The 24,121-nt window shown below is 43.9% G+C and overlaps 1 protein-coding gene across 2 annotated transcripts in view; it reads left to right on the top strand.

Annotated features, from left to right (window-relative positions):
* Nucleotides 1-24,121, top strand: part of CERS3 (ceramide synthase 3) — a 91,645-nt gene that overhangs the window by 50,008 nt on the left and 17,516 nt on the right. For both annotated transcript variants that reach the window (XM_075858253.1, XM_075858252.1), the window contains exons 3-4: nt 9,429-9,546; nt 23,077-23,195. In XM_075858253.1, coding sequence (XP_075714368.1) covers nt 9,429-9,546; nt 23,077-23,195 — 237 coding nt within the window. The remainder of the gene's footprint in view (nt 1-9,428; nt 9,547-23,076; nt 23,196-24,121) is intronic.

A 24,121-nucleotide genomic window follows, 5' to 3' on the forward strand; every position in this document is an offset into this window, starting at 1 on the left:
AGAGCCTTTTTTACGCCGTCCTCGGCACTTTTGTGGGAAGGGGGCGTGGCTTCCAAAAGGGGGCTGGGCCACAGTGGGCCGACATATTTATTATAATATACGGCAGAAAAGTGTCCTAGGCGGTGTAAATTTCACTCTGTGGGGCGTAGCAAGGTAGAGGCCTCGTACCTAGCCCCCTCTCCCCTATTACTCTCCAAACCCCGTTTTCCCCTTTGCAGAATTAAATAAAAATAAAACATTTTTTGCTCACGGCTTGATGCAGGACCTGGGGCAGGAAGTGAGTGACGTCACAGCGTGATCTCTCGAGAACATGGCTGTGTCTGCACTGCCAGAAGCTGGGCGTTGTGAAGAGAAGTGGATGATACTTCTATACACAACGCCCAGCTAGTAAAAGAAGTAAAAACGCCCAGATGTAACGAACACGCCCAGTTTTACTTTAGAAAGCCTCATTTACATAAATATAAAAATGGTCATAACTTGGCCAAAAATGCTCGTTTTAAAAAAAAAACAAAAAAACGTTACTCTTATCTCCATTTGCAGCGCCGATCTGCTGCAATAGCAGATAGGGGTTGCAAAATCTGTTGACAGAGCCTCTTTAATGTCTTAAATTTAGAGCACTTAAAACTAAACCAGACAGGCAGAACATGCACCAAATTTATCACCGTTGTGCATGCTGTATGATAAATTTGACGCATTTTGGGGAAGGCATACATAGCTGACCAGGCATTTCCCCTGCAATGGCTAAATCTGCTATATCGCCGTTGGCGATTCCTTTTTACGTGAGTCCTTTTCATTGAAACTGCTTGTTGGCTGTTACCCTTCGCAACCGTATATTCAACCTCCCTATCGTTTGTCTTGTTCCCATTCCGCTGACATTATCCAGAGAATCAACCACTGGCTTAGCTGGCTCTCTGCTTTGGGCCAATAGAGGGTGGTTTTTAGGGGGATCCCTCCTTTATGACGTCCCATATGCCTAATATGACATATGCAAAGGGGTGGTCTTCATAGTGACAAGTTCTCTTTTTGAGAGTGGGGGAAACTTCATGGAATTTATATTTGAGGAACTGCCTAAACTGCGAGCCTCATTTTTTACTTTGCACCTTTATATGCTTTGTGTATTTACTCAGAATGTCATACTGTGTATAAAACACTCGGATGATATCGCATTGTAATGTGGGAATGTACATCCACATTTTGAACTGTGATCTTGTTTGCCAAAGCTGACACTTCCTATTTCTTCATAAAGTTATCGGTCTCCTACACGCGCACACACACACGCACACACGCACACACACACACCACCTGCGATTGAGGGGGCACAGACCACGTCTCTTGGGGGTATCATGAGTCAGAGCCATTTCCGCGTGTCGCTCAGCAGGCACAGGCATTCAGGAAGAATGGGGCGTGTAGGAAGACACCTCAAACCCAGCGCTCACGCACATCTACTCCTATTCATGTATACATACTGGAACAAACTGTCTAACAGTGGGAACAATGTGGACAATTTCACATTCCCTTGCTTGTTTTAGAGTAAACCCCAAACGCTTCCGTCAAGAGTCACCAGTGTAATTCTGCAAAAAACGATGTAAGGGGTAAGAAAACGACTATCTTGTAGAAATATTATATTTTAGATGCCATGTTAACTTATTATAAAAATGGATTCTTTTGTAATTGCAGAACAAACCAGGCCATATATATATGGGCATCCTGTAACGGAGGGCAAATATATTTGACCATATGTATAATATTCCCCACGTCCACCAGCGTGTTTTCATGTCAGTGCGAGGTGTACCACAAGATGTACTTTGACACGTAGGTGAGATTCACGTCTCTGGTGGGGGCCCATAGCTTATGTACAGCCCAGGGCCCAACATCATATTCGTCCACCATGAGGAAATGTGACGGAGTTACCCGTAGCATCCAATCCGAGTTGATTGAAACAACTATAGGCAACTCCTCCACTAGTTTTGATACATATCACTCATGGTTCTTGTTTTTTCACTGTTGTCAGAGTAACAGAAAACCTCACATTGCTGGGTCGGTGATCGTCAGGCAAAAATCTAAGCGTTTCCCGTCTGTAAAGCTCGGCTCGATCGTTTTAACTGCAGGAAATGTTTCAGAGCAATAAGCTATTCGGACACTGTGGATGATGTAACTAAGCCCTAAAGATACCATTTCTTCTACGAACCACAGACTCTGCACACTGTAATTGCTGATATCATCAGTTGTCTGTTCAGTGCAATGTCTAAGCTCCATTGACCTCCATATCTAATATATATAATTGAGGGAATCATATTGGACTTGTTGTGGTTAAAAGTTGACTTTCCGCATACCCTGTCAGGATGCGACACAATCCAATTAAATAATAGAAACACGCTACAGATCAGACAATATGACGATGGCGCTGGGGTCCTGGGTTCAAAGCAAACCAAGGGCAACGTCTGCATGGAGTTTATATGTTCTCCCCATGTTTTTTTTTTTTTCTTCTTGGGCTTCATCCGGGTACTCTGTATGTTTTTGGAGTGTGGAAGGACACCAGATATGTTATTTGTCCCTGTCTGCATGAGACCTAAAGGGGTATACCTGGCAGATCACAATTTTTGGAAAATATTCATCAATGGACTTTGCCACCTGTTAATGACAAAATAAAGTGCACCGTTACTATATCCGGGAACTGTCGCACAGGCTAACCTATTTGGCATTAAAGGGGTTGTTCCAAAATCGACAATTATCACCTATCCCCAGGATAGGTGATAATAGTTTAATCACTTGGACCCCCACCAATCGCAAAAATAGAGGTCCCAAATCCCCAGTTCCACCACTTTGTAAGGAGGGGCTTGAATGGCGTGGCAGCTGAGCATGCTCCCACTGCTCTATTCAATGTACACGGGACTGTGGATCGGTGATAATTCTCGATTCTGGGACAGCCCCTTTAATTAATTTGGTATCAGAATTACAAAATTTGCTGCATGTTAAACAACATATGTCTCAAAAAGGATGTTTCAACATAATCATATTGTGTTATATACAAGAATACGGTTGTTCCGTTATCTTTTATGTTGGTTAAAGTGGTTATGTAATTTTAAGAAATGAGAGTATAATCCTAGGCTATGTCATCAATACGTAAATGTGCTAGTCCATCTACAGGGACCCCCACCGTTCATGAGTATAAAGGAACTGGAACCCCTTCAGCGTTTTATCACAAACCGCGCTAATCTCGTACATGCGCTATGCGTGGGGTTACAGCTCTGCTTCAGCTAACCCTTTTTCCTTTTAATAGGGTGCAGACGAGAATGGCGCTGTGTGTGGTAAAGTGCTGAAGTGACTCAATCCTCTTCGTTGTCCTAATCAACGGAGGTCTCATCGGTCTCTCTAAATATTTCTCTCAAACTTGTATAGAAATATTGCTCTGTGACAAAATCTCCTTCCCACACGTGGAAATATTGTAACTTGTTCTATTTCTTAAAAGGTGTGTACATCTTTGAAGGCCACCTTGTTCTTTAGTGTATGTTCACACTGAGTTTTTTGCAGGTTAAAAATTCTGCCTCAAAATTCCGTCTGGAATTTTGAGGCAGATTTTGATCTCAATGGGAGGTCAGAGACGTAAACGCCCGAGGATAGGGCATGTTTGACATCTGTACATTAGATTGAGCTCATAAAATGCAGTAGGACTGTGTGTCTACATCAGATTACCATACTGTGCCTTTTGTAACGGCTACACTTCCCAGAATGCAAATCACTAGAGCAATCTCTGTGCAGACAAGGAATGATTGGAGATTTCAGCCTTGTAGAAGACTGCAGAATTATAAATGCAGCTCTGGGTTATAACATATGCTGTACTTCTCGACAAGGCCCCCTTTACATCTCACATTGAAAATCCATTCTCCCGTATGTATTTATAGATTGAAAGGAGGATCACCGTACAAGGGAGAGGGGAAAAATTCCCTAAGGAAACCATGATGCTAGTGTGAACAGAGCCTTACAAAGTCTTCAACTTTTTATGTAAATTGATGGTGTGTGTGTTTAATAGAAACAGAAAACAAAAAATGTTTCCCTAACCTGCTTCATATTGAAAAAAGCTGGAGGTGATTGGTAGCACACAAAGCGGCAACCAGGAATTTGTCCTCTCATTGCCCTGTTATTTGATTACTCCAGGGATGAATTCCATTTATAGATATATTAGCAAATGCTGTTAGGCCCTTTGCACATCACGTTTCATTCCTACGTTTAAAGTAAATGTCAGGAAAAAGCTCTCGACGCATATGTTAAACGTAGCCTGTGACGGATGCCTATCAGTGGCATCAGTCACCCATTTTCTGTAATTGGGGAGCTATGTCACTGGAGCTTCTCGGGGGTGGCCCTAATGACATCCCTGGAGTTTCCCTGGTGTAGCCCCAGTGACGGAAATGGCAAGTTACGTCACTGGGGCTACCCCAGGGAAACTCCAGTGATGTAGCTTGACCGGGCCGAGATAGCAGCCGGGGACTGGGGACTCTGGCTGCTTGGAAGGTGCCATAGAGACGCCATGCGAGTTTTCTGTGTGTGTGTATCCCAGAGGATCCCACAGAGCTGACATTGCTACATCATGGGAAGCTTTGCGACGCATACATTTAATGCAGGCCTGTGACAGATTCCATACAGTGGCATTGGTCACCTATAGGCCCCCAATTAAAAAAATAAATAAGGAATTGCGGTTCTACGACGCTATTCCATGCTTTAGACGTATGCCACTGACCACTCTTGGCTTCTGTTGGGCTAATGAAGCCCTATGGACGCTTTTAGTGTTTGTCGGGAGATTTCCGCTATACGTATACACTAAATATATGGCATAAACACAGGGCCTTAATGCAGTTTGCAAATCTTTAAGTGAATGTTTAGATGTATAAAAGAAACCCCATTGTCCTGCTTAGAGACACGTAAGGGCACTTGCTACTTTTAGCCCTACAGAGGTAACTGCATGTCTGGACCTTTAATGTTGTATGAAAGTCATTTACAGTATTTATGCACTACAAATAAACCCTTGTACAACTAGATCTCCTATGTAGCATCCCTGTTATATCATCTGTTACTTAGGGGTGTCCGTATAATAAGCTTAGCCGCACTTTACTTATTTGAGTTCTGCTGGTCACAAAGCCTACTGATGTAACTGCTACAGATCTGGCACCTATAGGAAGAAAATGCTGAAACTTGCAGTGTTCTTGTAGTAAAATAAAGGCATGCCTTACAAATACTATGACGTGCTTTATAAATCTTGCAATATGGCTTTAGGAAAGTATGTTTCAATCACTCAGTCCTTAAAAAAAAGACTTGCAAACCTTTTAATTATTAGGGAATATACCTAATATTAGGAAAGAGATTTACATACTGCGAATATATTACAAGATTGCTGTTAATGCAACTCCCTTGTATGTAAGTAGGGTTTGTTCACACAGGTCGGGAACCTTGTGGAAAAGTCTGCAGCATATGCAACCCGGAGCATGCAGGGAAATCCGATGAATATTCGCATTAAATGGTGCTTTAATTTGGTGCGTATATTCGGCTGGATTGACCGCATTAGAAAAAAAAGGCCTTTACTCCACCTTTCCTGGCGTCCCAGCTCTACCATCTGCTCTGTGTCCAGGCTGTCCTCCTATGATGATGTTCACCACATGTGACCGCTGTAGTCTGTGATTGGCTGCAGGGGTCACGTGATTAAACCTAACCACAGGGGCTGTCTGGACGGAGTATCAGGAAGAGCAGGGACACGTTGCTATGGCAGTGCTACGAGAGTATAGGCTTTATTATTTTTTATTAAACTTCGGAATTTGCTGCGAATACGCAGAGTTTGAATGAACAGTGAAGGTTCAGCAACCATGAACCTTTGCATTGACTTGAATATTGAGGACTATGTTACTTAGCACATTTTCTCTAGCACTAAGGGGTTGTTTGTAAGGCACTTTAATTTTGAACAGTCAAGACTTGTTTTTTTTGTTTTCCGGGTAAATATTAACCAAATAAAGAAGCATTTTAATGAGACTACATAATTACAACTCCATGTATAACTTTGGAAAATCTAATTGTATCTGCACTGCGTAATATGTTGGTGCTATACAAGCAATGGGAAATAACTAATATTGCCTGCATGTAACTGGTTTGGACTGATATACGCTGGCTGTATACACTGTAAGGCCTCATGCCCACTTCAGTTTTTTTTTCTTCAGGGTGCTAACCGTTTTTTTAAACTGATAGCAGCCTGACACATTCATTTTAGGCTGCATGCACACTTCCGTCGGCCGTTGTACGGCCACTAATGACGGATCCGGGAAACACGTACCGCACACGGATAGCTTCCGTGTGCAGTCTGTTGTTTCACGGACCAGATCAATGAAAATGCCAAGACTGTTCCGTCAAAAGCGGACAGGAGTAGGACCTGTCCTATTTTTGATGGAACGGCCGCACGGTTCCGTTAAAACAGCGGAAGTGTGAATTGAAATGAACATGTCAGGGTGCTATCCGTTAAAATAACGGATAGCACCCTGAGGGAAAAAAACTGTAGTGAGCAAGAGGCCTAGGCTCCATGCACACGAACCTGTTTTTGCGGCCGCAAATCTGCGGGTGAATTGCGGTCCCATTCATTTCTATGGGCCCATGCACATAACCGTGGTTTCCACACTCCGTGCGTTGCCCAGGAGCCTGGACCGCAAAAAGATAGGACATGTCTTAGTCCTACCGTGTTTTGCGGTCCAGGCTCATAGAAATTAATGCACGCGGCCATGTGCATGGACAGCGATAGCGCCACTGAAGGGGACCTTTCCAGGAGAAGTCCCTGAATTCAATGTACATATATGGAGAGTGAAGTCAGGGACTTCTCCTGGATCGGCTCTGTGGCCGGTGATTCCACTTGTACTTGACGTCACACTTTCCATATATAAATAGACCAGGGACTTCTCCTGGAGCGGAAACATCAGCCACAGTGCTGGGGATTCCGCTTCAGAAGTCCCTGACCTGACGTCACGGTGTCCATATATGGACAATGAAGTCAGGGACTTCTCCTGGAGCGGAAGCCACCTCTTCGGCAACGCTGTGGCAGGGGATTGGGGATTCCGCTCCTACAGGAAGCAAAAAAATACCCTCCTCCTCACATGCACTGTGAGGACGAGAAGAGCGCGAACGAGCGACAGAAAGAACGGCCGTCTATCAGATCAAAAACTCGGCCATGTGCATAGCCCAATTTGTGGTCTATTGTTCCTTCTACGGCCGTGTGACGGCCGGGAATCCCTGTTGTGTGAATAGGGCCTTAGGCTCTATTCAGACGACAGGGTTCGAGTGTCGGCCGATAAAAACTTCCATTTTGGTCCGTTTTTTTCTTGGCCGTTTAGCATCCCTTTTTGAACTGTCGTCACACGGCCCACAATCCCTGTCGTGTGAATATGGCCTTAGTATAGGTGTGTGCTTCTAGGTTTCAACTTACTAGTTTTATCTCATACAGGGATTTCTATGAGCTGATGTCACTGAAATTATGTCACTTGGAGGTTTAAATACCAATAGGAGATTACAGGTCACCACCTCAGGAATGTTAAGGGCCCTTTACACAGGGAAATTATCATTTGAAATATCTTAAGATCGAGGAGAAATTTGCTACCATTTGCCAGTGTAAACAGCGATCACATGATCAGCGAGAAATTGCTTGCTCGTTATTGATCGAATAGTTTATGATGGCCTAAAAATTCTTAGTTCTCAGAAGGGAGAAAAGACAAGCAATCTCAAAAGCAATCAAACCTCCAAAAAAGACATGATTGTTGCATAGAAATGCATTTCTTTCTAACGTTAACGACTCGCTATATCATTTATTGGTGCTCGTTTTTAACCAATTGATCTTCACCTGTAAAAGAACCTTAGGCCTCCTGCACATGGGATCGAAATACTGCGGAATTTCTGTGTGGAAATTCTGCAGCGTTTATGCAAGATAAATTGACATGCAGATTGAGAATTCGCACCTGAGGTCAACTTCGCACGTTTTTTCTGATGATTTCTTCCGCAGCGTGTGGATGCGTTTTGAACAGCTACTGTAAATGCTGCAGAATTTCCAAATGGAAATTCTGTCCCGTTGTAGGAGGCTGTAGTGTTCCAGTCAGTGGTGTGAATCATTCTTTGTGGAAATCTTGTCTTAATCTGGAATCTACACTGCCATGTTTGCCATTTCTGTACTTTTTAGCACCGCTTACTGTGTGAATGAGGTTTCGTCTGTTGCTTTCTCACGTTAAATTTTAAAGTGAAGCTCTATCTTTAAATAACACTGGCTATATAGGTAAAAAGAAATTCAACCTGTGCAGTGTCTGGAAAAAATCTGCTATTGAAATCTATAAACTGTTGACAAGCTGACAGATCATGTGCGGAAATGCAGGGCACGCCAATTAGTTACTTTAAATGATCCCTGAAGAAATTGAGCAGATGGAAACGCCTAGGGTTATAGTAGTTTAGGGGAGTTTGGCAGATTGAGTAAAACAGTTAGGATATCTCCATTTAAATTTTGGGCAAATAGAGCAAGTACCTCTACAGCAGGTGTCCGCAACCCTCGGCACTCCAGCTGTTGTGAAACTACAATTCCCAGCATGCCTTAACAACATTTGGCTGGAATAATAAAGCCTTTGGCTGTCTGGGCATGCTGGGAGTTGTAGTTTTACAGCAGCAGGAGTGCCGAAGATCTCCGACCCCCCCCCCTGCTCTACAGGGATGGAATAGGCTTTTCCTCTACTGCCGTCTTCTCTTCTGTATGGGTCACATGATTTTCACATATGAAGCTGTGACACATTACTGAATTCATCTATCAAAAAAGTCAAGCCCCCCCAAATGAAGGAGAGTCAAGAATTTTAAGTGCTGTACTGGCGTTTATTTGCTTTGCATTTAAAAACAAAGTATTTGAATTTTAAGTGAAGTTCCTAAGATTTTTCAGTGAGTAGTTTTTGGCTATTTTTTAGGAACCAAAACCTCAATTATCAGTGAAAATGACAGATCTTTTATTACTATGTGTTTCTACGTTTTCATTAGGCGGCGATCTATCGTGCTTGTATGCAGCTTTTCCCTCACTAGTTTGCCCTGGAGAATAGCCTCTGAGCAGGACTATGAATAAGGACGAATTTGAGGGAAGATCTGGAAATGAGGGGCTGCCCAAATAGACGTTCCTGCCTCATTGAGAGAGATTTTCCATATTCACTCTGGAATATAAATAGACCCATAAGCACAACACTACTCACTTTGCGGAAACAAATTATTATTTGTGATGTAAACACCAAGGAATCCACATTAAGAGCCTTTATATGTTTTATCAGTTTTGTGGGCTAAAACTGTGAGGACAACCATGTCCCAGTGATTTCCTGTTAATGCAGGGTTAATAATGTTATCAGTAGGCTATCAGTCTGATTTACAATGTGTGTCTTTCATTTCCACAGGGCCATTGCTACACCTGTGGCCAGAGCCATGGGGATAAAGAGCAAAGTCCGAGTAAAAGCTTCATTTAATCCGGTCTTGGAAAATTTCTACATCTCCGGCTCTAAACACCCATCTCAAGTAAGTATTTCAGCAGTTGTACTATAAAGGAGAGCAGCATAATATTGTAATATGGGGCATAACAAGGAAAGACTGGGCCCCATAGCAAACTTTTGACTGGGCCCCCCCCCAGGTGCCACACGCAGCCCCCCTTACAGATGGTGCCCCCTGTAGACAGTGCTATACAGTGTAGACCGTGTCACACCCCACTTGTAGATAGCGCCCCCACCTCCCCCTTGTAGATGGTGCCTTACAGCCCCCTATAAATATCGCCATAAAGCCGCCCCCTGTAGATGGCACCATACAGCTCCCGCTGTATATAGTGCCACACAGACCCCTGTAGATTGCGCCACACACAGACCCCTGTAGATAGTGCCACAGCCCTCCCCTTGTAAATAGTGCCACAGCCCTCCCCTTGTAAATAGTGCCATACAGCCCCCCTTTGTAGATAGTGCCACACAGCCCTCCCCTTGTATGTAGGGCCTTACAGCCCTCCCCATGTGTAAGTGGGCCCCTGGCACGCACACACCCCTTGTGTAGATATTGTACTTAACTTGCCCCGTTCCCACAATGGACGGTGCGCTGCACAGGTTCCGGTCGGGACACATGCAGACCAGTGTGATGCAGTGACGTCATCACGCCGGCCTTCGCAGGGAGTCTTCCCAGCGCATTTTAGGCTGCAGGCCTAACGTGGCCTGCAGCCTAGAATATTCATTTGTATCTATGTCCAGAGGACGCAGATACCAGTGAATGTGGCATCGGGGACCCCATCGGTGCTAGCGACGCTGCCAGGCATAAGGGGGCCCGTGCCGCAAGGCCCATAAATGTTGGGGGCCGGCCCGCGTGGGCCTTGTGGTGGCGTAACTACCGCTGTAGCAGCCATAACAGCTGCTAGCGGCGCCACCGGGAATGGGGGGGGGGGGCAGCACGGGAACTTTCATGCTGCGGGCCCCGTAGTAGTATTACTGATTTGTGATACTACTAAAGGACAAGCACTATCCCCAAGAACTTGTACTGTGCTACCAAACAGACGTGTCCCATCAACCACCTAGTGTTTAATCCACACAAAAGACCGCGAGATGTAGTCTACTTCTATAGTTAACTTTCAATTCCTTCTGAACATGATTATGAGGTACAAGACCTCTCTAAAATTATTCCACCACCGACTTGTGTGCCAACCACAAGACAGACTCTTGAAGTTTTTCAAAGGAACCTTAATTCACTGCTTGCCCTGAGCATGGCGTGTGTGTGCGTGTGTGTGCGTGTGGTGTTTTGTTGCATTACAACCCAGGTTTAAAATAGATTTTTGGGGGATTTATACCATTTGATTTACACAACATGCCTATTACTTTGAAAGCTCAAAATATATATATTTTTTTACTGTACCACAAACTATAATTAAGACAAAAGAAAATGAGAACTTTAATGTACATAAGTATAAGTATGGCCAACATTTTAGTCTGACCAAAGAACCTTCTTCCATGTGTTTGGGGAATCTGCCATTTGCTCTTTGGCAAACTCAAAATGTGTTTTTCTTATGTTTTTTTTTCTGGCCACTCTTCCATAAAACCCCGCTATGTCCATAGGGCCACTATATGTCGTACGCTCCACAGATACTTCCATCTCCGCTGTGGATCTTTGGAGCTCCTTCAGTGTTCTCGTTGACATATTGTTGAATCTCTGATTATTGCCCTCCATGCCCGGTCTGTGAGTTTTGGTGGCCGACCTTCTCTTGTCAAGTCTGTAGTTGTCATATTCTTTCCATTTTGTTATTATGGATTTAATGGCGCTCCATGCTAAAGCTTGCAATATTTTTTTATTACCCAACTCTGATCTATGCGTCTAAACAACTTTGTCCCTGACCTGTTTGGAGAGCTCCTTGGTCTTCTTGCTTAGTGGAGTTGTAGACTCAGGGGCCTTTCAGAACAAGTGTATTTATACTGACATGTGACAGATAAGTGTATTTTTTATATTTTTTATATACTGCTTTATTTAGGTTGTCTGTATAAGGGGTAATGTATGACACACTTTTTGAAAATTTGATTGGATCTCGGACAACCCCTTTAAAATCAAAACCTGAAAAACAATGGAGGAATTGCTGTTTTTTTTTTCCTATTCCAACCCACAAAATAATCTGTAAGTTTTCCACTAAATGTTAGGGTACATTAAATGTCGCCATTAAAAATAACAACTTGTCCTGCAACAAAACAAGCCTTTGTATGGCTGTGTAGATGGGGCGGGGGGTTATAGCTCTAGGAAGATGGGGAAGGGGAAAATGAAAAAATGAAAAATGTCCTGGTCCTGAAAGAGTTAAAATAAATTCTGCTCAGCAAGATGAATCATTCCCATGTGAACAGAGAGTGGGACATCATGATTACTCTAAAATTTGCCTGTGCAAATCATTCATGTTGCATATTGTACAGACATGCAAAACATTTATGATTTTCCTAGCATATTCTTCATTGCTGTCCGGTAAAATGGGTCCCCCGGGTAGGTAATATTGTGGTGATGTGTGGAGGTACGCGGTGTGTGCACTGTGCAGGACACGGAGTACACGGCTAGCCATGAACAGATGGAGCAAATATAACTGATCTATATCTAGTCTGTTGTACATGTGGACTGGATTATCCAGTCTATAAAAAGGATGTTCTACAGGCATGTTCATAGTCTGTCTATTGCTTTATCTGTTTCTATATTCAAGTCCTTTAAATGAATGAAAAATGGCATCCATCACATCACGTGATCTTACATACAGGTCCCTTTTACTTTAATACAAGGCATGGACCTTCGGTTTCCTAGAGGAGGGAACCCCTATACGAACTCCGAATTTCCTAATAGGGTATTTGAAAATTGTTTCCCACTAAATGATAATGATCAAACAACATTATCATGCATTTAAAGAGGACCTGTTAGCTCTCCCGACATGTCCGTTATATAAAAAAAAGAATTAACTATTTTTTTTTTTTTTTTTACTTCGCGATGTGAGGCTTTGTATTCTTCAGGACGCGTTTTACTCTATTCATGTATCTTATTTTGGTACGTATGCGTTCGTTTTTATAGACGCAAATTCTAAAGGTAATTTAGTTTTTGACTTTTTTGTTTAGGCAAAAATGCAGAAAAAACTATTCCGCTGCAGCTTTTTTTTTTTTTTCTTTCATAAAAGATATTAATTAATTGTATCGTTTCTTACGGTCGTATGGATACCAAATTAATTTGTTTTATATCTTGAGATTTATATTTAATAATGTTTATTTATTCTGCTTTTGTTGCTGCTCCCCAACTCAGTCTCTCCTAAACCTTTGGCATACTACGTTGTGATTAAAAAAAAGTCACTGAACAGCGAAGCAACGGAGCGGGGCAATGGCTGAGAAACCTCTGATCTCCATAGTTACGTTTTTTTGTATGCAGTCATCAACGCAGATTGCAGCATACAAAGGGAGAGACTGAGGTGGGGAGCCCCCTTTTGATCATGTCACAGGTGATTCCTGTGACGCGATCATGTCCCATATATTGGGTAGTGCGCAGTGGCGTAACTACCGCCGTAGCGGCTGCTACGGGGCCCACGGCATGAGGGGGCCCGTGTCGCCCGCCGGCACGGGCCCCCACCATGGCCGGAGGCTCCATTAGCTGCCGCTGTGGCTACTACAGCGCGACGCCACTGAACACTACGGCAGAGCAGGGAGGTATCTCCCCGCTCTGCCATTAAAGGGGTTGTTCCTACAAAAGACATGTATCCCCTATCCACAGGATAGGGGATACATGTGTGATCGATGGCATTGATAGGGAGAACGGGGGACAAAGTCTCCTGAAGTTCTCCATCACAAACCTCGGACTTATAAAAACGCTAATGCATATGTACCAAAAAAAATGAGTACAACCGTGTGACAGCCGTTCATTTAATGGCCGTTTTCAGAATAATGATGATGTTTGTTTTTTTTCACACGGCTGCTTTTTTAACGGCCCGTGAACAATGGGCGTCAAAAAATAGGACGTCCTATTTTTGGGCGTTTTTAACGGCCTGACGGCCCCCATAGAAGTCAATGGATCTGTTTTTAACGGCTGTCAATACATGTAACAACTATTAACCCCTTAATGACCGCCGATACGTCTTTTTACGGCGGTCATTAGTGGGCTTTATTCTAGAGCGCCGCCAAACTACGTCGCTGCTGTAGAATAAAGTAAACAGAGCAGGGAGCCGTGAAATCTCCCTGCTCTCAGCTGCCAGAAGCAGCTGAGGGCTGGGAGCGTCCCTGCTCTGCCGGGTGAGATCGATATTAGTATCGATCTCACCTGTTTAACCCTTCAGATGCGGTGCACAATAGCGAGCACCGCATCTGAATGGTTTTGGAGAGAGGGAGGGAGCTCCCTCTCATCTCACTGACACCCAGCGATAAAATCGCCGAGTGTCTGTGTCTTCTATGGCAGCCGGGGGTCTAATAAAGACCCCCAGGTCTGCCTGCAGCGAATGCCTGCTAGATCATGCCGCAGGCATGACCTAGCAGATGCCTGTCCGTTTTAAACGGACAGGCAGTAATACACTGCAATACAAAAGTATTGCAGTGTATTATAATAGCGATCGGAGGATAGTGAAGTCCCCTAGTGGGACTAGTAAAAAAGTAAAAAAAGTTGAATAAAGTTAATTTAAAAAAAAAAGTGAAAAAAAAAAATTAAAAACCCAGCTTTTCCCCTTACAAAATGCTTTACTATTAAAAAAAACTACAATAAAGCAAAAAAGTTACACATATTTGGTATCGCCGCGTCCGTAACGACCCCGACTATAAAGCTGTTACATTATTTAACCCGCACTGTGAACGCCGTAAAAAATAAAATAAAAAACAATGGAAAAATTGCTGTTTTCTGTTAATCCTGACTTAAAAAAAATGTGATAGAAAGTGATCAAAAAGTCGCATCTACTCTCAAATGGTACCAATAAAAACTGCAAGTCGTCCCGCAAAAAACAAGACCTTATACAGCTATGCCGACGCAAAAATAAAAAAGTTACAGCTCTTCGAATGTGACAATGGAAAAATCTAAAAAATGGCTTGGACATTAGGGCCCAGAATGCAAGCAGGGGGAAGGGGTTAAAAACAGATCTCGGACATGGGGATTGGCAAGGGAACTACTAGTTGGCTATCGGCAGCTCGATGACACTCACTGATGCAGCACCGACCTCTTCACGTGTGGTCTCTCGTCTTAACGGGTTTCTGCGAAGGCGACGCGATGACTTAATTGCACCACCTTCGCAGATCCCGTGCAGACGAGCTGCAACGGTGAGTGTCATCGCGTCGCCGCAGATCCAGTGAATAAGAGATGCCTTACCTGGGAAGACAACGCTGCATCGGTGAGTATTTAGGACACTCATGTCGGGCTGTGTGGCATCTACATCGGGGCTGTGTGGCATCATATACAGGAGGGCTGTGTGTCATCTACAGGGAGGCTGTGTGGCATATACATGGAAGTGTGAGGTATCATATACAGGGAGGTGTGTGGCATCATGTACAGGGAGGCTGTAAATAGTGTCTAAGTGAACTTGTGACCTTCCTTTTGGGTGTTTTCAGGGGGTTGGGACAAAAAAAAAGCCTGACCAATGAAATTCATCTTTTTTTTTTTTAATTTTTTAACGCCCATTAAAAACGGGCGGACTGGAAATGGATGAAAATTTGGAGACCTACTGATGCAAAACGGCCATGAAAAGCTATCCGTTTTTAATTGACATTTTTTTTCACGGTCGCGTGAATATAGCCTTAGGCATGTGTGCAGTGAAAGAAGCTGGGCTGGAACAACGAGAAGTGTATGACGCTGATTGGTCACTGATTGGTCAGCGTCAAACACTCCTCTGTACAACGCCCAGTTGGTAAAAAGTAAAAACACGCCCAGTTGGGCATTAACCCCTTAACGATGGCTTATAGTGTTTTTACGTCGGCCGTTCAGGGTAGTTCTTCTGAAGTGTCGGATTTACACGTCGGCACTTCAGAAGAACTTTTCTGTCATCGTGCGGGGATCTCCTGAAGACCGGGCTGTTAGTAACCGGCTCGGGCTTCAGGGCAACGATCGGAAACCACTAGCAGTAGTCTCCGATCATATGTAACCCCTCAGATGTGGCGCTCAATAGCAAGCGCCACATCTGATTGGTTTGGGAGGGAGGGGGCCGAATCGGAGCGGTTTTCGCGGGGATCTCCTGAAGACCGGGCTGCTGGTAACAGCCTCGGGCTTCAGGGCAACGATCGGAGACCACTAGCAGTGGTCTCCGATCATATGTAACCCCTCAGATGTGGCGCTCAATAGCAAGCGCCACATCTGAGTGGTTTGGGAGGGAGGGGGCCGCATCGGAGCGGTTTTCGCGGGGATCTCCTGAAGACCGGGCTGCTGGTAACAGCCTCGGGCTTCAGGGCAACGATCGGAGACCACTATCAGTGGTCTCCGATCATATGTAACCCCTCAGATGCGGCGCTCAATAGCAAGCGCCACATCTGAGTGGTTTGGGAGGGAGGGGGCCCGCATCGGAGCGGTTTTCCCGGTCATCGGGTACTCTGCCTCTTAAGCCAAGGCTGTTAGCAACAGCCAAGGCTTCAGAGTGATGATCGGAGATTAATAACAGTGGTGTCCATTCATGTGATCACTGTGAGAACCATCACAGTGATCACAAAGTGAAAAACAAAGTGTTGCTCCTACCTGTCTCTCTGTCTCTCCTCACACGTGTTACTCTGTATGAGAAGAGACAGAGAGAATTTTACAGTGACACCAAAGACACAAAATTACAAAAAATCTAATATATAAACTTTTTATAAACTTCAATTGTATACCTAGGCTAGGGTTATCCTTAGGGCACGTTCACACGTGGCGGAGTTTTTCCGCTGCAAATGTTGGTGCAGATTTGGAGCAATTACGCAACTAATCTGCACCAACATTTGCATATTTGACAGGTAATTCAGACGTTGCAGAAAACACAGCGGACTTGCCACAGATTTCAGTTTTTGCATTGCAAAGGCTGAAATCCGCAGTGAAATTCCGCTTCTTCTCCGCAACAGACAGTGCATGATGCGGACTGAATATTCCGCACTGCAGCCTATGGTCCACAGCGGAGTTTTCCGCAACGTCTGAACTAACTTGCCTAAAAATGGATAGAAACAAATGTAAAAAACGGGTGCTGGAGAATTCCACTGCGGACTGTCCACAGCGGAATTCCACAGCAATTCCGCCACGTGTGAACGTACCCTTAGGGTTAGTCTAGGGTTATTCTAGGTTCTATTCTAAGTTTAGCCTAGGATTTTTGTGTAGTGTACGTGTGTGACGTCTGTATTTTTTTTGTGCAAAAAAAAAAAAGTTTCATAGTCTACGTGTTTGTTCGACATCCGTTTTTTGTGGAGCGTGCTTTTGTGATGTCTGTGTATTTTTGGCTGTGAAATGAAAAAAGTAAAGAAAAAATAATTAAGATTTGTCTGCGTGTGCGTCTGGTTACAGTCTTTGTTGTACGTGTGTGTAATTACAATGACCAAAAGAAGGTTCATGGTGGAAGAGGCATACGCCATGTTAATCTCTGACTCTGATTAAAGCGATACAGAAACCGCGTCCAAGGTAGAAATGTTGTCTACCAGTGATAGCGACGACAGTGATACACTTTCTGCAAATGCAAGTGTCGCTGCAGAGTCCACAAGCACAGGGCATGTCGCAGAAGTACCACAAAACACGGCCCACTCTATTCCCCCAGAATATATTGAGTGGGTACCCACAGAGTCATTTTCCCCTAATATCCCAGAATTTATTGCCACACCAGGGATAAATATTAATGTGGAAAATTTTACAGCCCTCGATTTAAAAAAAATATTCATTACAGATGAACTATTGGAGCTGGTTGTCAACCAAACCAATCTGTATGCTCGCCAATTCTTTGCTGAAAAGCCAACGTCCTCCTATGCAAGCAGTGGCACCCCACAAATACTGGCAAACTTAAACATTTTTGGGGCTCATCCTCAACATGGGGTTAGTGAAAAAGCCCTCAATCCGGTCATATTGGGCAACAAGCCCTACACATGCCACACCTGTTTTTCCAGCAGATATGAGGTGCTAATGCGCTTCCTTCATTTTAACGACAATCACCAACCCCCCCCCCCTGCAGTGATCCAGGCCGTGATCGCCTGTATAAAATAAGGCCCCTGATAAGAATTTTGGAGGAGTCATTTATGCCGATGTACAACCCCGAAAAAAAACTAGCGGTGGATGAATCGCTGATGAGTTACAAAGGCAGGCTCTCATTCCGCCAGTACAGCCCCTCAAAGAGAGCAAAATATGGGGTTAAGATCTACAAGCTCTGTGAGAGCGGTACAGGCTACACATCTGCCTTTATAATCTATGAAGGCAAAGACCGTGGTATTACCCACATTATTAACTCATTTACTTTCACACTGTTTTTGTAGGGAGGGTTGCTTATTGGATAATGTTTCACTGTAAAAATGAAGCAATACTGTATTTTCTGGAAAAAACTATTTTTTATTTCTTTCCATCTATTAAAAATACTCACTATACCCCTAGATGAATATTAGAAGGACATTTATACCTGTCAAAATGACCTGCAGTACCACGGCAAATATAGCGTGGTTCCCTAAAATCAGCTCTGGCGTAAAAAGGCCTCCAAAAGCCAAAATGGACTCCTTCTATGATGTGCCCTATAACAGGTCCATATAATAGATTAGACACACATATGTGGTATCACCGTACACAGGAGAAACAGCAGAATGTGGAAAGGTGCCACTTTTACCAGTATGTCATATGGTGTTTTGAAATGGCTTAAGAAAAGTGACACTTTTGTAAAAAAAAATGCAAATTACATTTTTTTTGCCCCAAGTTTGGACAAATTCTGTAAAAAGTGTGAAGGGTTAAAACAGAAATTGAACCGCTAGAAATAGACTTTAGAGTGTCTAGTTTGTAGAACACAATGTTTTTTTACCGTTATTTATTGGACTTTACCCATACAATTATACCATGGTGTGAAAAACTAAATTAAGACATTTTAGTGCGCAATTGAGAAAATATATTTCAATACATTTGTATAATACAATTACTTTTATTTTCAAACTGTTACATTTTAAATGATGAAAAATCAAAAATTTTCCTTTTTTTTCCCTGTCTTTCCATGGCTATAAAAAAAAGTAACAAAAATGTTACCTATACATATATACCAAGAAAGGAAGCACTACATGTCCCAAGAAAAAATTCACATCGATGCATAAAACACATACAGAGTTAGGCCTCATTTACACGAACGTGATATACGTCCGTGCGACGCGCGTGCTTTTCACGCGGGTCGCACGGACCTATACAAGTCTATGGGGGCATGCAGACAGTCCGTGAGTTTTGCTCAGCGTGAGTGCGCTGAAAAAAACTCACGACATGTTCTAAATTTCTGCGTTTTTCGCGCATCACGCACCCATTGAAGTCAATGGGTGCGTGAAAACCACAAAGGTCGCACGGAAGCACTTCCGTGCGAACTGCGTGATTCGCGCAAGAGCTGTCAAACTCTGAATGTAAAGAGAAAAGCACCACGTGCTTTTCTGTTTACAAACATCCAAACGGAGTGTCTTAGAGATGAGCGAACCGAACTTCACCGGGTTCGGCCGAACTCGTTTTGACCGAACCCGGCAAAAAATTTTCCGGTACGCGACGTCAGGAGACAGTCACTGTCCACGGTGCTGAAAGAGTTAAACTGGTTCAGCACCCTGGACAGTGACTTCCGATCACAATATACATGAACGTGTAAAAAAAAAAAAGAAGTTCTGACTTACCGATAACTCCCGGCTTCTTCCTCCAGTCTGACCTCCCGGGATGACAATTCAGTCCAAGTGACAGCTGCAGCCAATCACAGGCCAAGCACAGGCTGCAGCCAATCACAGGCTGCAGCGGTCACATGGACTGCCGCGTCATCCAGGGAGGTGGGGCCGGATGTCAAGAGAGGGACGCGTCACCAAGGCAACGGCCGGGAGACCGGACTGGAGGAAGCAGGAAGTTCTTGGTAAGTATGAACGTCTTTTTTTTATTCACAGGTTGCTGTATATTGTGATCGGAATTCACTGTCGAGGGTGCTGAAACAGTTACTGCCGATCAGTTAACTCTTTCAGCACCCTGGACAGTGACTGACATCGACTAGCCTCATCTCTATGATGGCGGCTGCGCGAAAATCACGCAGCCGCGCATCATACACTGATGACACACGGAGCTGTCAAGTGCCTTTTGCACACGCAAAACGCTGCTTTTTTTGCGTGCGCAAAACGCACACGCTCGTGTAAATGAGGCCTTATACTGCGTTACATCTGTGAATAGCAAAACTGCAAAAAATTGCTCTGGTCACTAAGGTTTAAAACACCTTCGGTATTAAGGGGTCTCAGGCCTTTATTTTTTCTTTCTACTTTTTTAATCTAGAAATGTATTACTTTATCTAGCAGCCCCTATGTGATGTCCCATAATGGGTCATTCCCCTCAATTTGCCCTGAGCACATATGTAGAATATAAGACGATGATCGCGTGGTGAATACACGAGTCATTCTTTTGTGCCTTTGTATCGACTGATGTTAGAATTTATAATGCAGTCGCCTCCTTGCATTATAATCATGTGATCTTCTGTATTCCATGAGATAACTCTGATCTCATCTGGTGCTGACATCTCGCCCTGTTCTGCCACGGTCAATATCAGCGTCCCTTTGTCACCATAAACAATGAACAATAACATCTGTCATCTGTACACAGGGCCCAGGGTCCGCTATTTCAGAGATGCAAGTCCCTAGATCTGCATAGCGATATTGTCCTAATGAGACCTCCTTTACACGGAGTTTATTTTGTAGTGGTTGCGGTGTCTTTTGTTTTGTATATGCGTTTTTCTTGCGTCTTCAAAGATCTATAGAGAAGCCTGTGCAGAAAACCGCCAGAAAAAAACATCCAACCTAAGGCTGGGTTCACACAGAGTTTTTTTTGCAAGAGGAAAATCTGCCTCAATATTCCGTTTGGAATTTTGAGGCAGATTTTGCTCTTCCTGCCCGCCGATTTTCACTGCGTTTTTCACCCGTGGACAATGAGCGCCGTGGGCAAAAAGCGCAGCGAAATACGCTTCTTCTGCCTCCCATTGGTCAGAGGTCAGAAGCGTAAATGCCTGAAGATAGGGCATGTCCCTTCTTTTTCCCGCGAGCCGATTTTTCCGCTCGCGGGAAAAAAAAAACGCCTCCGCCTCCCATTGAAATCAATAGGAGCCATTTTTTCCGCATTCGGTTTCCGCGTCAAACGTGTCAAACTCAGTGTGAACTGACCCTAAAGCATTCTGCGTTTCGACAAAAAAAAGTCACTGACCACAAAATTGCTACAAATACGAAAATGCTGTATAAGGTGACAATTTCATACTTTACTATAGACTTTTAACAAACATCTGTGAACAGGAACCGGTCAGTAGGTTTGGAGCAACTAACCCACCAGTATTCTGTTATGCAGTGGGGTTTAGTATTCCAAACCTGCCTACCTGGTAGTAAAGTACATTACAACTTGCCAGAAGGAATTCCGGTAAGGAGTCTGGCGGCTTCGGGGAAATGCGCATTGTGCCTATAAAGCCAAGGATAGTACGCCTTGCTTCTCTGCACTTGCGTGTGTGTACACAGCCTAAGGGTATCTTCACACACTGCAGAAATTGTTGATTATCTGATGTATCTGAATGGGGTTTGCAGAAATCCAGGCACATGCTGCAGAAACAACCCCATTCAGATGGGTGGAATGGGCCTGAAAATCTTAGCAAACTACAGTGCAGTGAAACGGAATAGGATTTTCATAACCCCATCTACATGTTGTGGAAAAAATCTGCACAGATATTCTAGGGCTCACTGCGGTTTTCCAAATACGCAGCATGCTCTGTTCTGTGGAAAGGTAGCAAATTTAACACATGGCATTGCAGATTCACTGCGCATTTAACCCTTTGTATGTTGCGTATTTCGTAGTGAACTTGCTGCGGATTTTGACAAATTACACTGCACTGTCTGAGTGAAAATATTTACCAAAGCGGCTTATTTTTATTTATTTTTTAAAACCCAATGAGGTCATTGATAGAACCACACGATGGTAGTTCAGATCTATATGAACTGTTCAGCAGCTCTGTATAACCACACATAACAATGTACTACGGGTTATAAAGCAGTTCATCCAGATAAGATATATACAGTGCATCCTCAAGTTACAATATTTTGTTCCAGGACGACCTTGGTAACTTGAAAATATTGTAACTTGAGACTATATAAGGCCCTGTTCACCCTGAAACCGCTCCGCAAAACTCGGCCAAAAAATGCCTCCCATTGATTTCAACGGGAGGCGGAGGCGGTTTTTTACCGCATGCGGGAAAACCCGCCTCGCGGTAAAAAGAAGCGACACGGCCTATCTTGAGGCGGTTTCCGCTTCCAAAACCCCATTTCAATCAGTGGAAGACAGAAAAAAAAGCCACGACGAGTGTTTTGACACGTTTTTGTTAAACCACTGTGCAAAAAACGCCAGGAGCAGATTTTGCAGGAGGAATTTTCCTAAGGCTATTTTCACACAGAGTTTTTTGCAGGCGGGATTTCTGCCTCAAAATTCCGTTTGGAAGTTTGTGGCAGACTTTCCTCTCCCTGCACGCCGATTTTCGCAACTTTTTTCGCTGCATTTTTCGCCCGCGACCATTGAGCGCTGCGGGCATGAAACGCCGCGAAATACGCTTTCTCTGCCTCCCATTGAAGTCAATGGGAGGTCAGATGCGTAAACGCCCGAAGATAGGGCATGTCCCTTCTTTGTCCCGCGATGCGGTTTTACCACTCGTGGGAGAAAACCGCCCCTGCCTCCCATTGAAATCAATGGGAGGCATTTTCAGGCCGTTTTTGACGAGCTTTGTGGCGCGGTTTCCGCGTCAACTCGTCAAAAAACTCTGTGTGAACATAGCCTAACTCTATATGAAATACTGGTAAGGCATCTGCATTGGGGTCCCGTTCTGACGTTCCGTCGGAGGTTTCCATCAGAACGGGACCCTGAACAGACACTAACCTGAGGTTTCCGTCACCACCACCACTGATTTCTATGGTGACGGAGCCGGTGCCCCTGGTTTCCGTTTGTCTCTCTTGGATCAGTCAGCAATAGTGTAGTCGACTGTTTATCTGACAGAAGCGCAGCATGCAGCACTTTTTTTCTGTGTCAAAATGGACACCCGACAGAATCCATTAAAGTCGATGGGTTCTGTTGGGCGCTGTTTGTTTCAGACATGCGTCCGATCTGGCACTTGCTATTCTGTTCCTTCTGGTGGAACAGAATAACGGAAAAGTTAATGCAGATGTGAACAGAACCCAACTAAGCAAGTCCTTACATTGCAAAGTGACTGACTTTTATGAGGACAGGGGGGCTTCTTCAGCGTCCTGTACAGTACAGACAGTATAGGTTGCACGATGTTGTAACATATTATAATAAGTACTTTTAATGTCTCTAGTTGTAATTTGGCAGCATAGTGTTATTATTGGAATACAGTTTATTGGCAAATGTAATGATTTGCAATCTTTGCTCATGCAGACAGACCTCTACGGCCTGGTTAAGAAATGCAATCGTACAACAGTACAGATCGAGAGATGGTTCAGAAGGAGGAGGAATCAGGACCGGCCAGCTGTAATGAAGAAGTTCCAGGAATCCTGGTGAGAAAAGGTCCTCGGGGTTTGGGAGTGTGGGAATTCTGACAACTCCATTGTCACTGAAGACCGTGATTTTCATACCTAGACTGCAGGAGCCTCGCTAGTTGTTTGTGTTGCTAAGCCTGGCCTAGGGTTATTAATGTAGTCTGTAGGTATAACAGCATATATCATACCTCCCAACTTTCAAGTATCGCAAAGAGGGACAACTGATGCGGCACATCATTTTTTTACCATCTTAAAGAGGCTCTGTCACCAGATTATAAGTGCCCTGTCCCCTACATAATCTGATCGGCGATGTAATGTAGATAACAGCAGTGGTTTTTATTTTGAATGCTAATTCGTTTCTTAATTACCAACTGGGCGTGTTTTTACTTTTTACCAACTGGGCGTTGTGAAGAGAAGTGTATGACGCTGACCAATCAGTGACCAATCCGTGTCATACACTTCTCATTGTTCCAGCCCATTGTTAGTGTGATTGTGCAGTGAAAGAAGCTGGGCGGGAACAATGAGAAGTGTATGTCACTGATTGGTCAGCGTCATACACTCCTCTGTACAACACCCAGTTGGTCAAAAGTAAAAACACGCCCAGTTGGTCATTAAGAAACGAATTAGCATAAATCTAAACTAGCTCATAACTTGCTAAAAAATGATTGTTTTTCAAAATAAAAACCACTGCTGTTCTCTACATTACATCGCCGATCACATTATGTAGGAGATAGGGCACTTATAATCTGGTGACAGTCTCTTTTTAAGCCATGCCTCTAACCTGCCCTATCCCCACACTCACAGTATCATGCTTCCATAGTGCCTCCTTACCGTATAATTCCCCCATAGAACCCCCACACAGTATAATGCCACTATAGCTGCCCCACACAGTATATTACCCCTTAGTGCCTCCCACACAGTATAATGCCCATAGTCCCGAAATG

This window comes from Rhinoderma darwinii, chromosome 3 (genome assembly GCF_050947455.1).
Source record: "Rhinoderma darwinii isolate aRhiDar2 chromosome 3, aRhiDar2.hap1, whole genome shotgun sequence".
Taxonomy (NCBI): Eukaryota; Metazoa; Chordata; class Amphibia; order Anura; family Rhinodermatidae; genus Rhinoderma; species Rhinoderma darwinii.